The sequence below is a fragment of the Arvicola amphibius genome, chromosome 6 (assembly GCF_903992535.2).
Source record: "Arvicola amphibius chromosome 6, mArvAmp1.2, whole genome shotgun sequence".
NCBI lineage: Eukaryota > Metazoa > Chordata > Mammalia > Rodentia > Cricetidae > Arvicola > Arvicola amphibius.
Window position 1 is genome coordinate 142618172 of NC_052052.2, and position 19857 is coordinate 142638028.

The 19857-nt window shown below is 39.9% G+C and overlaps 1 protein-coding gene across 2 annotated transcripts in view; it reads right to left on the reverse strand.

Annotated features, from left to right (window-relative positions):
- Nucleotides 1-19857, reverse strand: part of Dtnbp1 (dystrobrevin binding protein 1) — a 107482-nt gene that overhangs the window by 65910 nt on the left and 21715 nt on the right. For both annotated transcript variants that reach the window (XM_038335119.2, XM_038335120.2), the window contains exons 5-6: nt 16185-16317; nt 5512-5644 (exon numbers count right to left, since the gene is read on the reverse strand). In XM_038335119.2, the coding sequence (XP_038191047.1) occupies nt 5512-5644; nt 16185-16317 (266 nt within the window). The remainder of the gene's footprint in view (nt 1-5511; nt 5645-16184; nt 16318-19857) is intronic.

Sequence of the window (19857 nt, forward strand, 5' to 3'; positions counted from 1 at the left end):
CTTAGTTGACCTTGAACTTCCAATCTTCTTGCATCTGTTTCCTGAGTTCCACTATGTACCACGAAATCTAAGCCACCTGCATTTCTGTTACAACTCTGAACTAAATCAGTAGTTATCACTTCAGAATAAAAATGTGACTTCAATTTAAATAATAAATCAAGTGTTCCCTAGACTGGTATAAAATGCTTTGACATTTCCCAATATTGTATGCTGATGTCTTAACAAATACCTATAATAGGTATATATTTCAGATGAAGTCTTTTAAAATTTAACCAAAGTCTTGATTAATTAAAACTTTTAAATGTCTCACCCAAATTCTCAGGCTTGAAAACTGTCATGACACTCCACATCAATATCATGCTTTCTTTGAGAAACATGAAATTTTTAAATTTAGCCTATTAGAACCTATGAAATGTTTGCCTATAGATTTCAGGCTACCGATTATAAATGGGTGTCTTCAATCAACACAGATACCATCACTCTTTTCCTTTTCTTTCTCTCTCCCCTCTCTCCCCCTCTTCCCCTCCCCCCCCCTCTCTCTCTGAGACAAGGTTTCTCTGTGTAGTCCTGGCTGTCTTGGAATTTGCTTTGTAGTCTAGGCTGTCCTCAAACTCATGAGATCCTCTTGCTTCTGCCTAACAAATTATGGAATTAAAGGCGTGTGCCACATCTACCACCTGATACACACCATCTTATTAAAAATCATCTCTAAATTCTTAACAATATGGTTTTTTAGAAGTCTTAAAAATACTAGTCAAGGGGACTCTAGACTAAGCAAAATTTTACACAAGATCAAAATAAAATAAATAGCTGGTGCCCAGGGACGTGGGAATTAAACTAGGAAGGAGTTGGAGGTGTTTTTTTTTTTTTTTTTTTTTTTTACTAAGTTCTATCTCTAAAAAGGAGCATACTTTGCTATTTCAACACCATGAAAGACATTAAGAATTACTCAGGATCTAAAATGGAAAAAAGAAAGCATATTTAACAAGTGGTGCTGGCATAACTGGATATCAACATGTAGAAGAATGAAAATAGATCCATATCTATCACCATGCACAAAACTCAAGTCCAAATAAACTCAACATAAAGCCAGCCACACTGAACCTTATAGAAGAGAAAGTGGAAGTACATTTGAATGCACTGGCACAGTGAGCCAATTCCTAAATATAACCCCAGCAGCACAGACACTAAGAGAAACAATTAATAAATGGGACCTCCTGAAACTGAAAAGCTTCTGTAAAGCAAAGGACACGATCAACAAGACAAAACGACAGCCTACAGAATGGGAAAAGATCTTCACTAACCCCACATCAGACAGAGGTCTGATCTCCAAAATATACAAAAAAAAACTCAACAAACTGGACACCAAAAGATCACATAACCCAATTAAAAAAAATGTAGTACAGATCTAAACAGAGAACTCTCAACAGAGAAATCTAAAATGGCTGAAAGACACTTAAGGAAATATTCAACATCCTTAGTCATCAGAGAAATGTAAATCAAAACAACTCTGAGATTCTATCTTATACCTGTAAGAATGGCCAAGGTCAAAAACACTGATGACAACTTATATTGGAGAGGTTGTGGGGAAAAGGGAACACTTCCACACTGCTGGTGGGAATGCAAGCTGGTACAACCCCTTTGGATATCAGTGTGGCGATTTCTCAGAAAATTAGGAAACAACCTTTCTCAAGACCCAGTAATACCACTTTTGGGTATATATCCAAAGGATGCTCAACCGTGTCACAAGGACATGTGCTCAGCTATGTTCATAGCAGCTTTGTTTGTCATAGCCCAGAAGCTGAAACAACCTAAATGCCCCTTGACTGAAGAATGGATGAGGAAAATGTGGTACATTTACACAATGGAGTAGTACACAGCAGGAAAAAATGACAGCTTGATTTTGCAGGAAAATGGATGAAGCTAGAAAGCATTATTTTGAGTGAGGTAACCCAGACACAGAAAAGACAATTATCACATGTACTCACTCATAGGTGGTTTTTAAACATAAAGCAAAGAAAGCAAGCCTACAAACCACAATCCCAGAGAACTTAGACAACAATGCAGACACTAAGAGAGACTTACATAGAAATAATCTACATGGGAAATAGAAAGTATAAAAAGAAAAGATCTCCTGAGTAAATTGGGAGCATGGGGAGGAGGGAGGCAGGGAGGGGAACAGAGAAAAATGTAGAGCTCAATAAATATCAATAAAAAATGTATATAAAAAAGCAAAAACAAAAAAAGAATTACTCAGGACACTGGACTTTTCCACACTTTCATTTCAAGGTATAAATCATAAGGCATTAAGTAAAAATTATCTAGGTCACTGGTAAAGAACATGATGAGCCTAACCTCACAGCAGGCTTCCTTTTCTATCTAATCATTTAACTTTTTCAAGATGGAAAGGGTCACATCATTTTTTTTCAACAGTCAAATTTCAAGCTGTACTGATGGAAAAAAGTCACAACACTCATATAATTCTTATATCCAAGCAGCTAAATACATAGTGGCGACAATGAAAATATGAAATACTGATTTATTTATAGTTGCACACCTTCTACTATGTCTTCATTAGGGTTTCTATTGGTGAGATAAAACACAATGACCACTGGGCAGCACAGTAGAGCTGACCCTGTTGGTGGGGCAGTGAATAAGCCATTCCTGAAAGCCTTACAGTGAAAAAGTTGGTCCCACCCCTTTATGTGCCCTCAGGTGGAGAGAAAGAGGGAAAGATGCCCTCCCTCCTCTCCCTAGCCATCTGTGGCAGGTGAAGAGTGCACCCTGCCCCTTACCAGTTGCAGCACTTGGGAAAGCAAGCCCTGCATTCTACCTGGGCAGCATAGGAGAGCTAATCCTGTTAGAGGGTGGGGCAGCAGGTGAACCATTCTGCATGAGAGATCTGGCCCCACCCTCAATCTGCCATGCTGTGGCATGGGCAAGGGAGAGAAGCAACCCCACATGCCACCTATGGCAGTAGGAGAACTGGCCCTCAGGTCACAATAGTGAGAGTGCCTGCTCTGCCTCTTACCAGATGCAGCACTCAGGAGAGTGGCCCCTGCACCTCGCCTGGGCAACACAGTAGAGCTAGCCACAGGGCATGAGGGCAGGAGAACCAGCCCTGCCCCTTGCTGCTTACTGTATAAGGTGAGCTAACAGGGTGGTGCTGGAGAGCTCACTCTGGTGGTGAGGATGAGGGTAAGCTGGCAGGCTGACCAACCCAGGAACCACCCACGCCCAGAACCAGGGCTATGAGTTGGCTCATCCCAACATCCATCCCACCCATGATCTGCTAGAGCATGTTAAGGGGCCAGTCCTGCAGACCCAAAGCTGCAAAATCTTCAAGACACGGGACAACAACAGGATGAGTCCCAGTGAGAGCCCCCTGTCAATAGTGTAGCAGAAACAAGGGGCCTCAAGTAAGACCAACAACTCATTGCTATGAACACTTAAAGAAGTTAAAACAAGTAAAGACATTTGGACTAAAGGGTTTAATGTGTGATTCACTGGGTCACGAAACAGCTTCCATGATAAGATTTTTTTCTTTTCTTTTAAATTTTATTTTATATTGGGGGGGTTGCAAGGGCAGAGGGCAGATATGAAGAGATGGGGAGATGAATGAGACAGAGATGTATGGTGTGAAATCCACAAAGAATCAATAAAAATTAAAAAATAAAACAACCCACAATGACCAAAAGAAAGTCAGGAAGAAAAGAGTTTATCTCAGCTTGTAGCCCATCATGAAGGGGAGTCAGGGCAGGAACTGAAGCAGATGTCATAGAGGAACACTGCTTACTGGCTTGTTTCCCTATGACTTGATCAACCTACTTTCTTACATACCCAAGAACCACCTGCCCAGGGGTGGCACCAACTAGTACTCATTAATCACGAAGATGCCTCACAGACATGTCCACAGGCCAACAGGGGAACATATTCTCCCAATTGAGTTCTCTCTTCTGAGATATCCCTAGCTTGTATCAAGCTGATAAAAAAAAATTAAGCTATACAGGTTAGCCAGTGCAGGATACTAGTCCAGTACTTTGCTAATACGATGCTAAAATAATCCTATAAGATAACATTATTAGCCCATTTTACAGTGAAAAGATCATTCTCTTGAGTCACACAATCAGTATCCAAACTAAAATTTCTAAGTTCCAAAGCTTTCTACCATATTTTTTGAAACTCTAGTTGTATGGTATGAGCTTTCTTCCACAACTAACTTCTTCCCAGGAGAGTATTTACCTACTATGAGTTGTTAAATAGGATACTAACCTATCTACTTCTCACTCTTGTATACCTTCCTGTCACATAACAGCCTGGAAATCCCCTAAGTCATATGCTACCTATTCATGCCAAAGATGTTCTTATGAATAAGATGGCATTCTCAATGCTGTCATACACACCCTGACAATCTAGAAAGGCCAAATTTATAAAATTTATAAAAAAACACCTCCACAAGGAATCTCATGCATGCAGTATGTGAACAGTATGACACACGGCTCCCTGGAGCTCTTTCTCATGTAGAGCCTGCACACCCTGTTCTGCAGTCCCTCAAACATGTACACCAGTACCTGGGAAGCTGATTGTAAGCAATATCACTGTGGTGAATGTGGGACAGTGAGGAGTCCAGGAATCTAAATACTCAACTCCTAAGGCTGACCAACACTGGAGACACATTTATACACACATGTGGATGGATTGTGGAACATCGGTCACCCTTAACAATCAAGGAAACTTTAATGGCAGTATGATGACCCACCACTTCCCCATGCTAAGTTGTTTTCTTCACTTCCAAAGTTGTGAAGTTTGATACATTATCATCCCCACTAGAAGCCGGTGTTGTTGAGGCTAAGAGATTACTGTGCAGTCCTGCATCTAGTATGTGACAAAAGTTGAGAGTCAAGCCTATCCAGCCCTTCTCCCAAGCCTGGACTCAGGTTCCTTCCATCTGTACTATTACAGGGGTAAGAGAAAAAAGAAAGAGCCGCTCAGTTTCCTGCCACTGGAGCACAGCAGGCCAGAACCAAATCTGTGAACAACTTTGCCCTCTGCCCTCTGCCCTCTTCTCCCTTCAGAGTAGAGCATTCACACTGTATCCTGCCCCTAGCTTCTAGCAACTCATCAGTAAGTGGCAACATATCATGATTTAAAAATTAAACAGGCAAATATTGGATGGCTTATTAAATGAACTTTACAGACTGAAACCTTTATCTTTACCAATCAGAAAATATGAATAATATCATGGGGGAAGGAAGCTGGTTCACTGGGTAAAAGCATTTGTCTGCTAACTTGAACTTGATTCTCTAGGGTCCAGGTTATAGAAAGAGAGAACCAACTCTCACAAGCTGTCCTGGGACTTCCACATATGTAAAATGCCACTCCCAAACACACACACACACACACACACACACACACACACAACTAAATTCTATAATTTTTTAAAAGACTAGCATGTAAATCAATATAGAACACTTTGAGATTAGATTGTTGTGGCCCAAATTTCTAACTTACCTCTTACTTTTCTTGTAATTTTCCAGGTGTTGGGACTGTGCGTGTTTGTGTCTTTCTAACTCACACTGCCCACACAAATCCTCCAGATGCAGAAGGTGGTTTTCTACCTCTTCAAAACTCGTCTCTAAATGAGCTGAAAGTATGACACAAAAAGAAACAACTGTCAAGTATAAATCACTGGCCAAAAAGACAAAAATTTTAAATTGTTGGAGAGATGGCTCAGTAGTTTTAAGAATATATGCAGCTCTTCCAGAGGACCCAACACACACGTGAGGTGGCTTGCAACTGCATGTAACTCCAGCTCTGAGGGAAACAACTTCCTCTTCTGTCCTCCAGAGGCACACTTATACTAATATGTACACATACCACACACAGACATGGGTAAAAATAAAATACAATGAACAGCATCTTTCTCTTTAAAAAAAAAAAAAAAGCTTAAGCTATTGAAATTGCTTTGTATTTTCTTGGTACTTTTTATTTAGGCAAAATTAAATTCACTGACTAACAACATTACAGTATACTTTAATTAACAAGCATATTTCAAACATTTCTCAAGACATACAAGTTCAAAGTTCAAAATACCTTGAACATTTATTATTAAAATAATGAATATAAAAGTATCCCAATTAATCTGATGCTACTTCCAGTGACCTATGTATACCACAAATGAACCAGGTTTTTTGTTTGTTTGAAACAGGATCTCATTGTGTCGCTCTGACTGTCCTGGCACTCACAATGTAGACCAGGCTGGCCTCAAACTACAGAGATCTGACCACCTATGCCTCCTGAGCACTGGTACTAAAGGCGAGTGGCATTACACCCAGAAAACGAACCAGTTTTTTAAAAGCTAGCCAATATAAATAGCATACATCATACCACTGTAATTTAGGTATTGATAACTCCAAGTCATTTTAAGATCTGTTTGGCTTCTGGCACATCACAGACATAAACCTCTGCATGAAAACGACTACAAATACTTAGTAAGCCGCTGTTACTGAGTAAGGCAATGGTTGGGGGCACTCAGTTCTTACTAGTTGACTAGTCTTTCACTAGTTTATCTGCAGATCACAAAACTCTATACTTTACTGGAACATAGAGAGCATTTAGTCAAATCTTTCATTCAAAATATTGAAGACCATAGGCTAAAGAGATGGCTCAGAGATTAAGAGCACTGGTTGCTATTCCAGAAAACCCAGGTTCAATTCCCAGCACCTGCATGGCAGCTCACAACTGTATGGAGTTCCAGTAATAGGGGATCTAAAACCTTCTGGCATCTTTCAATGCTGGATACACATGGCACAGACACACAATACAGGCAAAAACACCCATGTGTATGTGTGCATATGTATACAGTATATACATATATATATATATATATATGATTATGGATACACACAATAAAAACAAAAATATTAATATCACTTTGAAAACTATCCAAGATCAGAGTCTTGAGAAACTATCCCAAGTCCACCAAAAGGCAGAGAAACAGCTGTGATCCCAGTTGAGTCAGTGTTACATACAATTGGTCGGCTGAAAGAAAGCCAATAAACTCACTTCACAGCCATACGCAGGAGAACTGCATGTTTTCTCTGACAACAGAAAGGTTTTAGAGGTCAAATATTTTTAGAACTCAAACAGCCTCATAACCATATATTGAACATTACTTGCATATACAAGACACAAGGACACAGTATGAAAGACAGTCCTGATGCTCAAGGAGAGGGCAGAAGGAAGCAGTAGCCTGAGAGGGTGAGGCATGAGGGGACCAAGGGAGCAGCATCTAATTCCGGGGTGGGGGAAGTTCCATAAGGGACACTCTAGTAACGACATGAGTAATCCCATATTTTTCAAGAGATATTAAGTCTAAGAACACAGCTTGGAGTATAATTCATAGGAATATGAGTTTATGAGGGAAAAATGGAAATGTTAATGCCACTTTGATCTAACTGACTGACCTAATAAGATCAATTAATCTTGTTTACGTTCTGTGTAGCTCTGGCTGTCCTGGAACATGCTCTATAGACAAGGCTGGCCTCAAACTCAGAGATCTGCTTGCCTCTGCCTCCTGAGCGCTGGGATTAAAGGTGTGAGCCACCACGAGGAGTCCTGCCTTTATTCATGCTGATGTATTACTGGAGACCACAGGAAACTTTGAGAAAGGTTAATAATATCACTGTTAATAATAGTTTGACTCTATCAAAGGCAATAGAAAGCCCCCAAAAACAAGCTTGAAAAATCTAAACTCTAAACACTGAATAATTATAGCTATGATTTTTAAAGTTATAAATGATGTACAAAGGGAAAGGCAAAATGCTGTATTAATCATAATTTCCACTACTACTGCAAAAGAATACTCTTGGTGTCGCACAAAGAAACATCAACAAGTGAAAGTAATCTTGCAAGGCAATTACCTTTTGTAAACAGTGTGTGCCATGACCTAAACTAGACTAGCAAGCACACATCAGGATAGGAAATTCCTTAGTTTTTAATCAAACACTGGTGTTGACTCTTTTTCATCCCATTAGTAGAAGCTCCACCTCAATCTAATGCAACGAGATAATTCCTAATTGGCTTGAAAGAGGAGGTTATGAGAGTCAAGACTTAGGAAATTCTAGGAGTGTAAAAACAAGCACATACACAGTTTTGCAAGATGAGGAAGTCCACGGGATACTATGCTGTCGAACAATCTTTGAACACTGTAAATATGGATTACTTTCATTGTTAATAAAAAAACTGATTGGCCAATAGCTGGGCAGAAAGAGATTCGGTGAGAAACCTAACACAGAGAATGCTGGGAAGAAGGAGGGCAGAGTCTCAGGAGATGCCAGCAGATACAGAGAGAAGCAAGTTGGGCATGCTGTGCTGAGAAGAGGTACCAAGCCATATGGAAAAGCACAGATAAGAAATATGGGTTAGCATAAACATAAGAGTTAGCTAGTAACAATCCTGAGCTACTGGCCATGAAATTATAATTAATATTAAGACTCTGAGTGGTTATTTGAGAATGGCTGCTGGCACAGGAAAACTCCACCTACAACACTGGCCCTTGGTGTATTAGATATTTTGGATGGGAGAACAAAAATGTTTCTCACACTAGTTTTTATTTTATTAAACAGAAAAATGAGACTAGCAGACTCACCCTGGGAAGTGGTACAATAAGCACCAGAGAAGCAGTATGTGCCTCATAAAGCATACAAAGAACGACAGAGCCAGAGTAATAAGATTCCGCCTTGATTGATAATAAGAACTAAACTACAATTCACATGGAATCCAGTTAACTCTAAGGATTTGGGTGTCGTGCACTGGTTCAGAGAGGACACTGAAATGCAAGATTAAAAACCCAACTCTGCTGCTGTTCGCAAGCTTCAATGTGACAACTCAACCGCAGAGGGAGAACTAAAAGCACACCACACCGAAACTGCCAAGGTGAAGTGAACACAAGTACTTAATCTTAGCATTTGATAGTAACTAAATACTCAAATGTAGAAAAAATGTATAAAGGGATGAGCTAAACTTTATCAGATGTCATTTACAGCTTTGCTAGCTGGATGTGGAGATACATACCTGTAACCCCAGTACTGGAGAGCCTAACACAGGAGATGTGTTGAAAGTTTGAGGCCAGTGTAGGTTACATGGTAAATTCAAGGCATGTTTGAGCCACTTTGCCAAGATCCTACCTCAAAAACACCAAAGGTGCTGCCAAGCATATGAGCACATGACTGTAATCCCAGCACTTGAGAAGTGAGGAGGCTCGGAATTCTAGACCAGTCTAGGCTATATGAAACTCTTTCTATAGATGACCTAGGTTTGGTTCCTAGCACCCACACGGTGGCTTACAACCACCAGTAGTACCTCCAACTCTAGGAGATCTGACACCCGCTTCTGGCCTCCACGGGCAATAGAGACACATGTGGTGCACAAACATACATATGCCCATACATATAAAATAAAAATGATAACAACCTTCTGAATAGACCAACAAGCAACAAAACAGAAAATGCAGACAGAAGATGCCTGGGGTAGTCAATGGTCACTGTTACTACCACCAAATCTTTATTTATGTTCTCCCCTTTGAGAAGTTTTAAAGGTCCTGAGTCTTCTCGCAACAGAATTAAGCTTCTAAACTTAGATTAGGGTTATAACCCCTGGTCATAATCCGTTACAATCTTACCACCACCACCCTCCACATATTCTACTTTACAACAAACAGGCCCGCTAGCCACTCCAAGAAGAGCCCCGTGTCCCCTGCCTCCTTTCTGGCTGTGAATGGGATACTTCTGATTGTCCACTTCCCCTTCCTCCCTCCACATCCGCAGCTGTCACACCAGGTTCCCTGCTAGCCCTGGCTCCAGACCACAGCTGTACTTTGCCTGTGCTTGCACAGACTTCTCAGCTTCATGAAGATTCTCGTCTGACTGACACTAATTGTTTCCTCACACCTCTCTCAGGAATCAGTTAGGGTCAGGCTAAGGTTACTGTACCCTTGTGTCTTTGTATTGCCTAATACCTATATAGTAAATCTGATGAATTCAATAAAGTTCTGGTAATTCTACTATTCCACAATGCAAAATAATTGGGGAAACCTCTGTGATTCATGCTCATCTAATATTATATTGATAAACTAATTAAATTAATATTAAATTAAATATAAGAATTTATGCCAAATTTTGTAAAAGAATAACTTAAACATGAACTTAGGAAATATTAAACAAGATACTGCTGCTTCACTAGTCACATCAAACTTGGCCAAATCATCCCAAACTGAAGCAGAAAGGGCAACAGGGATTCCAATTTTGACTCTATTTTGTTTAGTTTATTAAGGCAGTCATGTGCTGCCCAGCCCACCTCTGTATTTCCTATGCAGTCCAGGATGGTCTTGAATGCCTGATCCTTCTGCTCTACCTCTCAAAGGCTACTATTACAAGTAGGTGCCACCATACCCAACTCTGCATTTCAACTCTTAACAAACTTGAAATTATTAATATAGGAAAAATACATTTTTACCTTTCTGAATTAAATTATCATAAATATATGCACAATATATGTTCCACATACTTATTTTAAATTGGTACAAATTTAACTACCCTAACACTAACAGCTCATTTCCTGTTACGAAACCAGTTGTAGAGGTAAGTAAAGTTATAACTAACTTAGAATAGCAGGTGTACATAAAACACTGGCAGGCCCCCATGGACCCAAACCCATCTTGCAAGGCACTCAAGCCTCACTACTTTGCTCTCTATAACAGCATGTCTCTTTAAGTGACTGGTGGGGAAGATGGAGAATTTCACTGCGAAAGCCATTTGGGAATGCCTGACAGCTGTGCAAGAAAGAGCTCCACAGATCTTGGTGAGAAGATCATCCCAGAGGGAGAGCAATTCAGCTTGGAATTTTTCTTTGTGCCATTTATTTCAAGTAGATATAATCTGCAGTACAGCCGTGATACATGAAGAAGGAAGTAGCATACTGAAATTATTTCACATTTAATTAGTTTCTTTCTAACCAAAATAATTAGCCTCACAGAACAAAGACGTTTTCTTTGTCTGCATACGCACAAGTCATTGAGGCCAGACACTAAAAGACATAAGACCCTTCAAATGCTTGTGCCATACTTTTCTGTACTGAGGCAATAATGTAATGATGATATGTAAATAAGGAATGTTTAAAAGGTTCATTAACTTGCAAAAGCCATTATGGAACAAATGAGATCTTTGTAGCAGACTAAAAAGGTGTTGAGAGAGTTAGCGTACTTGTGATGGTACTAATCTTGGAAAGTAACTTGGACAAGATGATCTAGCTTATGAAACACAACTATGAAAGTCCCTGCTAGATGTCTTCACATTCTATAAAGCAACACAGTAACATATCAGGCTAGGGCCTATCAAAAGCAACACAGAAACTCAATATATGGCTACTACTTATCCTAGAATTAGTAGAATTTCTCTTCTAGATGAAGAAACCGTCTTCTAGTACAAATCACATAAAATTAAGTACTAGATAGAGAAAACAGACAAGGCCTTGACAGTTGAAATTTGAACAGGATTAGACTGCCCTCTAGTGGAAATTCAAGAGAACTCACCGTACCTAGTACTTACTATTTTTCACTAGACCACACTAACTTAAACTCAAATTCACCTTTTGTCTCAGACGCCTACAGCTCAAAGCACTCACTCCTTCTACTTCAGCCTTCAAAATACTGGAATTATAGGTATGAAAAACAATGCCTAGCAACGAAAATACAGTACTTTCAAACTCATATTTCCTAGTTGTTATTTTTTGTTAAAAAGTGCATTGTGGCTATTTAACCTAGTAAGAACTATGCAGCCTTTCAAACATTTTTCAATGCACAGACACTGTTTATCCTGTCGCATTTAGATGAACATTTTTACAGACAAGTCTCATGTAACACAGACTAGCCTTGAATGTGCTATGTGGCAGAGGATGACTGTGAACTTCTGATCCTCCTGCCTCTCCCTCCCAAATGCTAGGGTACAGTATGCACCACCACTGTGGATGGATGCCATGCTGCAGGTCAAACCCAGGGCTTCCTGCATGCTAGGTAAGCACTTTACCAACTGAGCTAAGCCCCAGCCCTTATCTTCCAACATTTAAAGTAATGGTTTCATAGGCCAATCTATACTCCACAGTATCCACCTTTTGACACAGAAAAAAAAAATGACTCTGTAAACTTGCAATGGTTAGACAAACTGCTAGTAGAATGTCCATACCCTCATGTTTCAGACTTGTTCCAGACCCAGAAATAAACATGCCGGGCATGTGCTATGTGGTTTGACATTTGTCATCTCACTTAACCCTGCAACTATCCTATCAAGCAGCATAGTCATCCCTCAGTATCCCTGAGGGACTGGTTCCCAAAGCCCCATGGCTGCCAAAATTTTTGAATACCAAAGTCCCTTACCTTAAATCAGCTCTGTATTATTTAAAATGCCTAATACAATATAGAAAGTATTATGTGAATACCTTGTACTCTATTGTTTAGGAAATTACAAGATTGAAAACAAACCTGCATATGTATTTATTATGAACAATTTTAAATAAATATTTTCTATATGCACTTGGCTGAATCTACAGATGCAAAACCCACAGACATGAAGGGCCAACTGTATTCTGAGCCTCATTTGCAGACAGAGGCTGAAGCAAGGAGCATTTGCTTTTGAGAAACCTAGAGAGAAAAAATTTCAGAGCTGTGAGTTCATATTCACTATTTTTGACTTTCCAGTATACTTTTATCAATTATTTCCTAAATTGTAGTATTACCAGTAAATATCAATTAAACAGGTATTTGTAAGCTAGATGGACCACATTCCCCCCACCCCCAAAAAAATCAATATGAATGGATTACCCTTTGTTAATTAACAATTCCTGAAGGACTTAGATTCCAATACCTCAATTTATTAAGCCACAGGATAGCACAGTTAAAAGCTCCATCAAAGGTCTTAAATTGCTCACAAAATACAAATTCCTTACTCGTATAAGGCAGACCATCCAGGAAACAAAGCAAGACGATGCTTAATCATAACCACAAAGACATGTGCTCAACTATGTTCACAGTAGCCGTATTTGTCACAGCCAGAACCTGGAAACAACCTAAATGCCCTCGACTGAAGAGTGGATAAAGAAGATGCGGTACATTTACACAATGGAGTACTACACAGCAGAAAAAAATGACATTTTGAAATTTGCAGGCAAATGGATGGAGCTAGAAAACATCATATTGAGTGGGGTAACCCAGACCCAGAAAGACAAATATAATATGTACTCACTCATAAGTGACCTTTAGACATAAAGTAAAGGAAAACTAGCCTAGAATTTACAATCCCAGAGAACCTAGACAACAAAGAAGACCTTAAGAGAGACATACATATATCTAACCTACATGGGAAGTAGAAAAAGACAAGATCTCCTGAGTAAATTGGGAGCATGGGGATCATAGGGGAGGGTAGAAGGAAAGGGGGAGGAAGGGAGGAGAGCAGAGAAAATATAGAGCTCAATAAAAACAATTTTAAAAAATTCAGAAAACAACGACAACAAAAAAAATTCAATATCTCTAGCCCAAACATACAATATATTTTAAGAAAGAGTTAGGTTGCATGCACTTCTCAAATAAAAGTAACTATAAAAATAATAATTGTAACAGAATGTATTCAATTAGTAAAGTGTTAGTATTAAACACAGAACAACTACAATGAGAATTTATTCTCCTTTGGGGGGAAAAAGGTACAGTTACTATAAAACAATAAAAATCAAGTGACTGGGAGAGGTTCAAGCAGGTAAGCTAAAAGGAAATGGTAAAAATAGTAATGTCTGCCAGTTAGAAGGGCTGTTAACGTCAATGAGAGAATCAACAGAAACAAGCAATGCAGACGGAGGGCTACAGACCACAGAAGTTCTACGTTTCTCCTAAGAGTCAGAAGCTCTTTTCTGTCATGCTTTCAGGAATGACACCAGCCCCAGAAGACCTTTGTAAGGACCCAGGACACGAAGACCATGAGCCATCATCCTACTCCTCACCACCCAGAGGGCTGCTGTGTGCTAACGTCACACTAACTGTGAGACCCTGAGCCAGTCACAGCCTCTCCCAGCCTTTGTTTCTCTGCATAGAGAGCGGGGATGGTAAAGGCTACATTCACAGGGCTCTCAGAGAACTAAAATGGGCTCTGTAAAGTCCCTAAGAAGCTCTACATCTTGTAGGTGCTCAACGCTGGCCAATAAACAGCATTCCAAGTAGGTTCTGTCTACTTAGACACAAAACACTGCTTTATGATTCACTAATGAATCCCTCTGCCAGTCTGTTGAGGACTGCAGCAAAAGACAGACTGTGAAAAACAGAAGTAAAGATAATCCCGTCTCTATGAGACTAATGAAGTTATTAGTTCAAGAAGTTCATTTTCTGTGCATGCAGTTCCTCCTTCCCACTTCCATACAACCTTGAGCTGAAGTGCAAAACAGTGCTGAATAAAAATGTTAAAAGGGAGCCACAGTCTTGGCCTGGGCAGCTTCACTGGCTTCATACACCAGCCTAAAAATAAAGTCACTAGAGCTGACAGTTCACAGAACCAAACTGAAACTGGGGTGGTGACCTGCCCTCGGCATGATGACGCTCCCTCTGCCCCACCCTAACCCCACATCCAACTTCCCCTTCCACTTTCGTGTCACACACATAGGTTTCCCATATGAGACAAAATATGTGACACTTTGTCTTTCTCTCTCCCCAGAAAGAGAAAGGGGGGACAGAAGGAGGGTTATGAGGCATAAATGCAAAGAGATTACAAAACACGTGCATAGAATATCATGACGAAACCTGTTGTTTTGTATGCTGACTAAACTCAGTAAGGCAACTCAAGGTTCCACCTCCCTGTCCCTGCCCTGCAGAGTAAGTATGGAATGACTATTCCACTTTGATTTTTTAATTTGTATTTCCTTACATCCTTTTCTATCTATAAAGCCATTAAGAAACAAATGATGTTCCATTTTAGAATTTAAAAAAAAATTACAATTTAGAATTTAAAAAGTAAAGCCAATTGTGATCTTTACATGGTTCCAATTTTTCCCTTTGGGAGCAGTGCACCACAAAATTACCCTCAAGGGTATGTGTATCCAACACAACAGATTAATTCTCTGCATATAAACCCATCCAAATGAAAAAGTGACAAAATGAATTTCCACAAAGTTCCAATGCAGCCAAACAGGCACACGAACTCTTCTGATCTTATGTCTACCACCTGCTGGGTAAAATACTCTTAAGACGTGAAAAATACCGTGAGTCTTTGAAAGCCTAAACTTTCAAAGAGATATTTGGAGTATATTCTCCAGCCAGGACAGAGTTACTGTAGAACCCTTTTATTTTTCTACTTTACTTTTAAACAAAAAGACCTAATGTTTTATACAAAGTCTTGAGTAACTCAAAAATCGACATGGCCTAGGAAGATGACTCAGTCAGTATAATGCTTATAGCTGAAGCATGAGGACCAGGCCTGAGTTGGATCCCCAGTACATACATATAAACATACATAATGCCAAACATGGTGGCTTGCTTCTAATCACAACACTGAGGAGGCTGAGACAGGCAGATCCCTGGGGCCCACTGACTGGCCTCATCAGTAAACCCACGTCACAATGATAGACACCACCTCTTTTGTTCTTTTTTCTTTTCTTTTTTTTTTAATTTGGGTTTTTATTTGTTTTTGTTTTGTTGAGACAACGTTTCTCTGTGTAGCCCTGGCTGCCCTGGAACTAACTCTGTAGAATAAATGACCTCAAACTCTGAAGTCTACCTGCCTTGGTTTCCAGAGGGCTGGGATTAAAAGTGTGCAGCATCATCTCAAAAGCAAAGCAGAACACCCCAATAGCTCCCAGGAACAACCCTGGTTATCCCCAGGTCCTCCCTGTGCATAGCACCTGCATACAAATATGTGGGCACACTCACACAAAGGCACACATACAAAGATCACTAATACTGCTTCCTTAACTGACTGGAGGCAGAAAAGCATTAGTGAAAAACTTTAGAAATGAATTTCTATTTTCTGTATATTCAAACTATGAGAATAAGAATGCACTATTAAAGTGTTAGCTAAGAATTTGGAGAATTCTGAGAAGCTTTGAAACAGCACCAGGTTGACTGAAACTTGCTTCTACTCTCACGTCACACTTACCCAGGCTTGCCATCAAGGACTCCACGTCCTGGAGGAGAGCTGGCAGCTGCTGCAGCTGCTCCTGCAGCTCTGACAGGCTGGTCCTCTTCTTCTCCCAATGGGCAGAGAGCATGACCACCTCGCTGTCCACGAGCTGCAACACAGACCAGTAGGGGCTCAGAGAAAACACATCTCAATAGGAAGTGACAGCATGCAGAGGCCCAGCCAGTTTGTCTTTAGCAATCCTCCATGGTCTACAGATGTCAGTTATCATCCTACTCCTCACCACCCAGAGGGCTGCTGTGTGCTAACGTCATACTAACTGTGACCCCTGAGCCAGTCACAGCCTCTCCCAGCCTTCATTTCTCTGCATAGAACAGGGATGATAAAGTCTACACTCAGAGAACTAAAATGGGCTCTGTAAAGTCCCTAAGAAGCACATATGCACCTACAAGATGTAGCGCTTTCTTTTTTTTTCATTTCTTTCTTTTCTTTTTATCTTAGAAAGGAAGCAATTTAAGATTCTGTAAAACAACCTCAAACTGCTGCTGTATCAGGGATCTTAACTAAAAGAAGAAAAGTTAAAAAATAAACTGATTACTTCTATGTATACTTTGCTTTTAAGGATACTGTTCATTGGAAAATTCATACCTAAAAAAAAAGACAAAACACACACACACACACACACACACACACACACACACACACACAAACTACTAACAACCATCACAAAAAAAATTAGGAAGGGCCCGTCAGTTGGTGGCACATGCCTTTAATCCCAGCACTTGGGAGGCAGAGGCAGGAGGATCTCTGCGAGTTCAAGGCCAGCCTGTTCTACAAAGCAAGTTCCAAGACAGACAGACAGACAGACAGACACACACACACACACACACACACACACACCAAAAAAATTAAACCAAACAAACAAAACCCCCCAAAAAAGAAAAAGAAAGAAAACATACAGAAACAAATCAAAAACATGATTTACAGGTAATTACTTGTTTTATAAAATCCTTTTATTAGGTAAGGTCCTTAATGCTTTGTGAATACCCTACAATCAGCTTATATTCAAACAGAACATTTCTTACATGAAGCAAGGAAAATGATTCTGTACAGGAGGAACTAGTGAGGCAACTGACCAACTGTAGGAAAGCAGGAAGCCTGAGGCTGACTAGCAAGGACTGAGGTACAGAAAGTCTGAGACCTGGACTAGTCTACGGAAGACCAAAGATAATGACAGACTTCCTGCTTTTAAACTCTTAGAAAGCCGGAGATAGGCGGCAAGGATAAGACAAAGGATTAAGGAAGCAGTCTGCTTAAAACATGACTCAAATAAGTAAACTGTGACAAGTATTCTCTGAGCAATAAAAATAAAGGCCGTAAAATCTACTACAAATGAAAGGAAGGTATTTGAATTTTATATGCAAAATTACTAAGTTCAGAGTTAAATTTTTTTAAAAAAGAGAGAACAGTTTATATTTCCCAAGGTTTAGAATATGAATAGAACAGGTAAGAATTTTAGAGGAAAAATATGTCAAAATAAGGCAGAAAATTAATTGTATGTGGTAGTAGATTGCTATTTGTTTACTTTTTTATAAGAGTTAGTCAACATCTCAGTATATAGCTCAGAATGGCCAGGAAGTTGTAGCCATCGGTCTTTCTACCTTTACCTCTGGAGGAAGTGCTGGGATTACAGGGTGTCACTACAGCTGACTGTGTATTCCAATACATCAGGAACTCACATCTTAAGTAAATGAACTGCATCTCCCTGTGCTCTCTAGCACACACCTGGTGCATAATCCCATCCCTTAAACAGTGCAGGAAAGGTGACACCAGGTTTGTCACAAATGCACTTCATTCACTGTGTCACCACGGTTGGACTCCCGATCCTGGGACTCCAGAATTCCCAACTCAGCTCCTGAATAGCTGAGGTCACAGGTTGTACCACCTCTGTCCCTAGCTTCATTAGTTACATATATTCAAAGTGCCAATATCAACAGTTATTATTAAAAATTTCTAAAAGTAGCTTTAAAAATTCTGTCTAAGGGGCTGGAGAGATGGCTCGACATTTAGCAGCCATACTGCTCTTGCAAAGGACGTGAAATCAATTCCCAGCAGCCACATCTGGAGGCTCGTTACTGCCTGTAACGCTAGCTCTAGGTTCAGAATCTAATGCCCTCTCTGGCCTCCATGAACACCTGACTCACCCACACAGACACTCATGCCTACACCAATCAAAAATAAAAACAGGGCAGGAGATGTGGCTCAGTGGGTGGAGATGCCTACCACCAAGCCTGATAAACCTGAGTTAGGTCCCCGAGACCCACATGACTAGGAGAGAACTGACATTCTAACGGTGTTTTCTGACCTCTTCTCATGCACCCAGAACACATGCACAAAATATAATAATTTAAAAGTTTTGCATAAAAAAATTAAAACAAAACTTAAAAAATAGCGAGTAATACTAACGAGCTGTCAGACAGTAAGGAAAACATGCCTACGCGAAGATCTGTGCCACAAAACTGATTTCTATATTCAAGCAACTGCTTCTGACCATCTTGTCTGCCAGCCCTTTTCCCTGACCACATTATCTGCTGGGCCCTGGGTCACACACTGGAAATGGAACGATAAAGAGACAGGAAAGAAAACACTGTCCTCTTGAGCACACTTTGGTATCGGGTCTCTCAAATTAGCTGAGCTTCAGATTTTAAGACTTAAAAATGCAAAAACAAAACAAAATTCACAGGACTGACTAAAGAAGTAGTTAAAATATTTTGCCTGGTACATGGCGTAATCTTTATAAAGCATTATAAATCTTACCTTGATTTATTAGATAACTCGAAAAGCCTAAAATAAGTACGTTTTAGATAATAACCATTTCTTACCAAAAATTAAAGTATAATATATTTAGATATTAAAGCTTAACAATGGTTTATTTAATTTACACTTTACATAAAACTAAAAATTAGATTCTGCATTTAGAACATAAGAGGTATATAAGTGTAGAAAGAATATAACAGAATGCACTGAAGTATTTTAATATAAGAGAAAGAGAGGCTGAACGACTGTCAGAAATCACAGATAGTATAAATGATACTAACACATTTTGAGCACTTGCTATAGGCCAGATTCTGTGTAAAGCAATTTAGATATATTATCTTATTTAAATGACATCTTGTATGTCCTTCAAAGGCTTGAATGCTCACAGCTTATGTGGAGTAGTTGGGAGACAGTGGAACATTTAGTAGGTGGGGCTGAGCATGAGAAAACTAAGCTACCATGGTGTAGTGATATTTTGTTTGTGTTTTAACAAATAAAGGTTGCCAGAAGATCAGAGTGCAGAGCTAAGCCACTAGAGGCCAGGGAGTGGTGGCATATACACACCGTTAGGCACATACACATAGGCAGAGAGATCTCTGTTAGTTCAAGGCCACCCTGGGCTACACAAGATTGAATCTGCCTAAAAGAGAAACAGCTCACACAGGTGATTCCAGCATTTGGGATCACACACCTCCAGCACTAGGGAGGTGGAGACAGGAGTTATGATATGGCTGGGCAGAGAGAGGAATGTAAGACAGAAGGAGACAGGAGTTCAGAGCAGTCTTAGGTCTGGAGGAGAAAGATGAACTCTGGAGATGCAGTCTGAGGACAAGATTGCCCCTTCGGTCTGAACACTGGTAAAGGTAAAAGAACT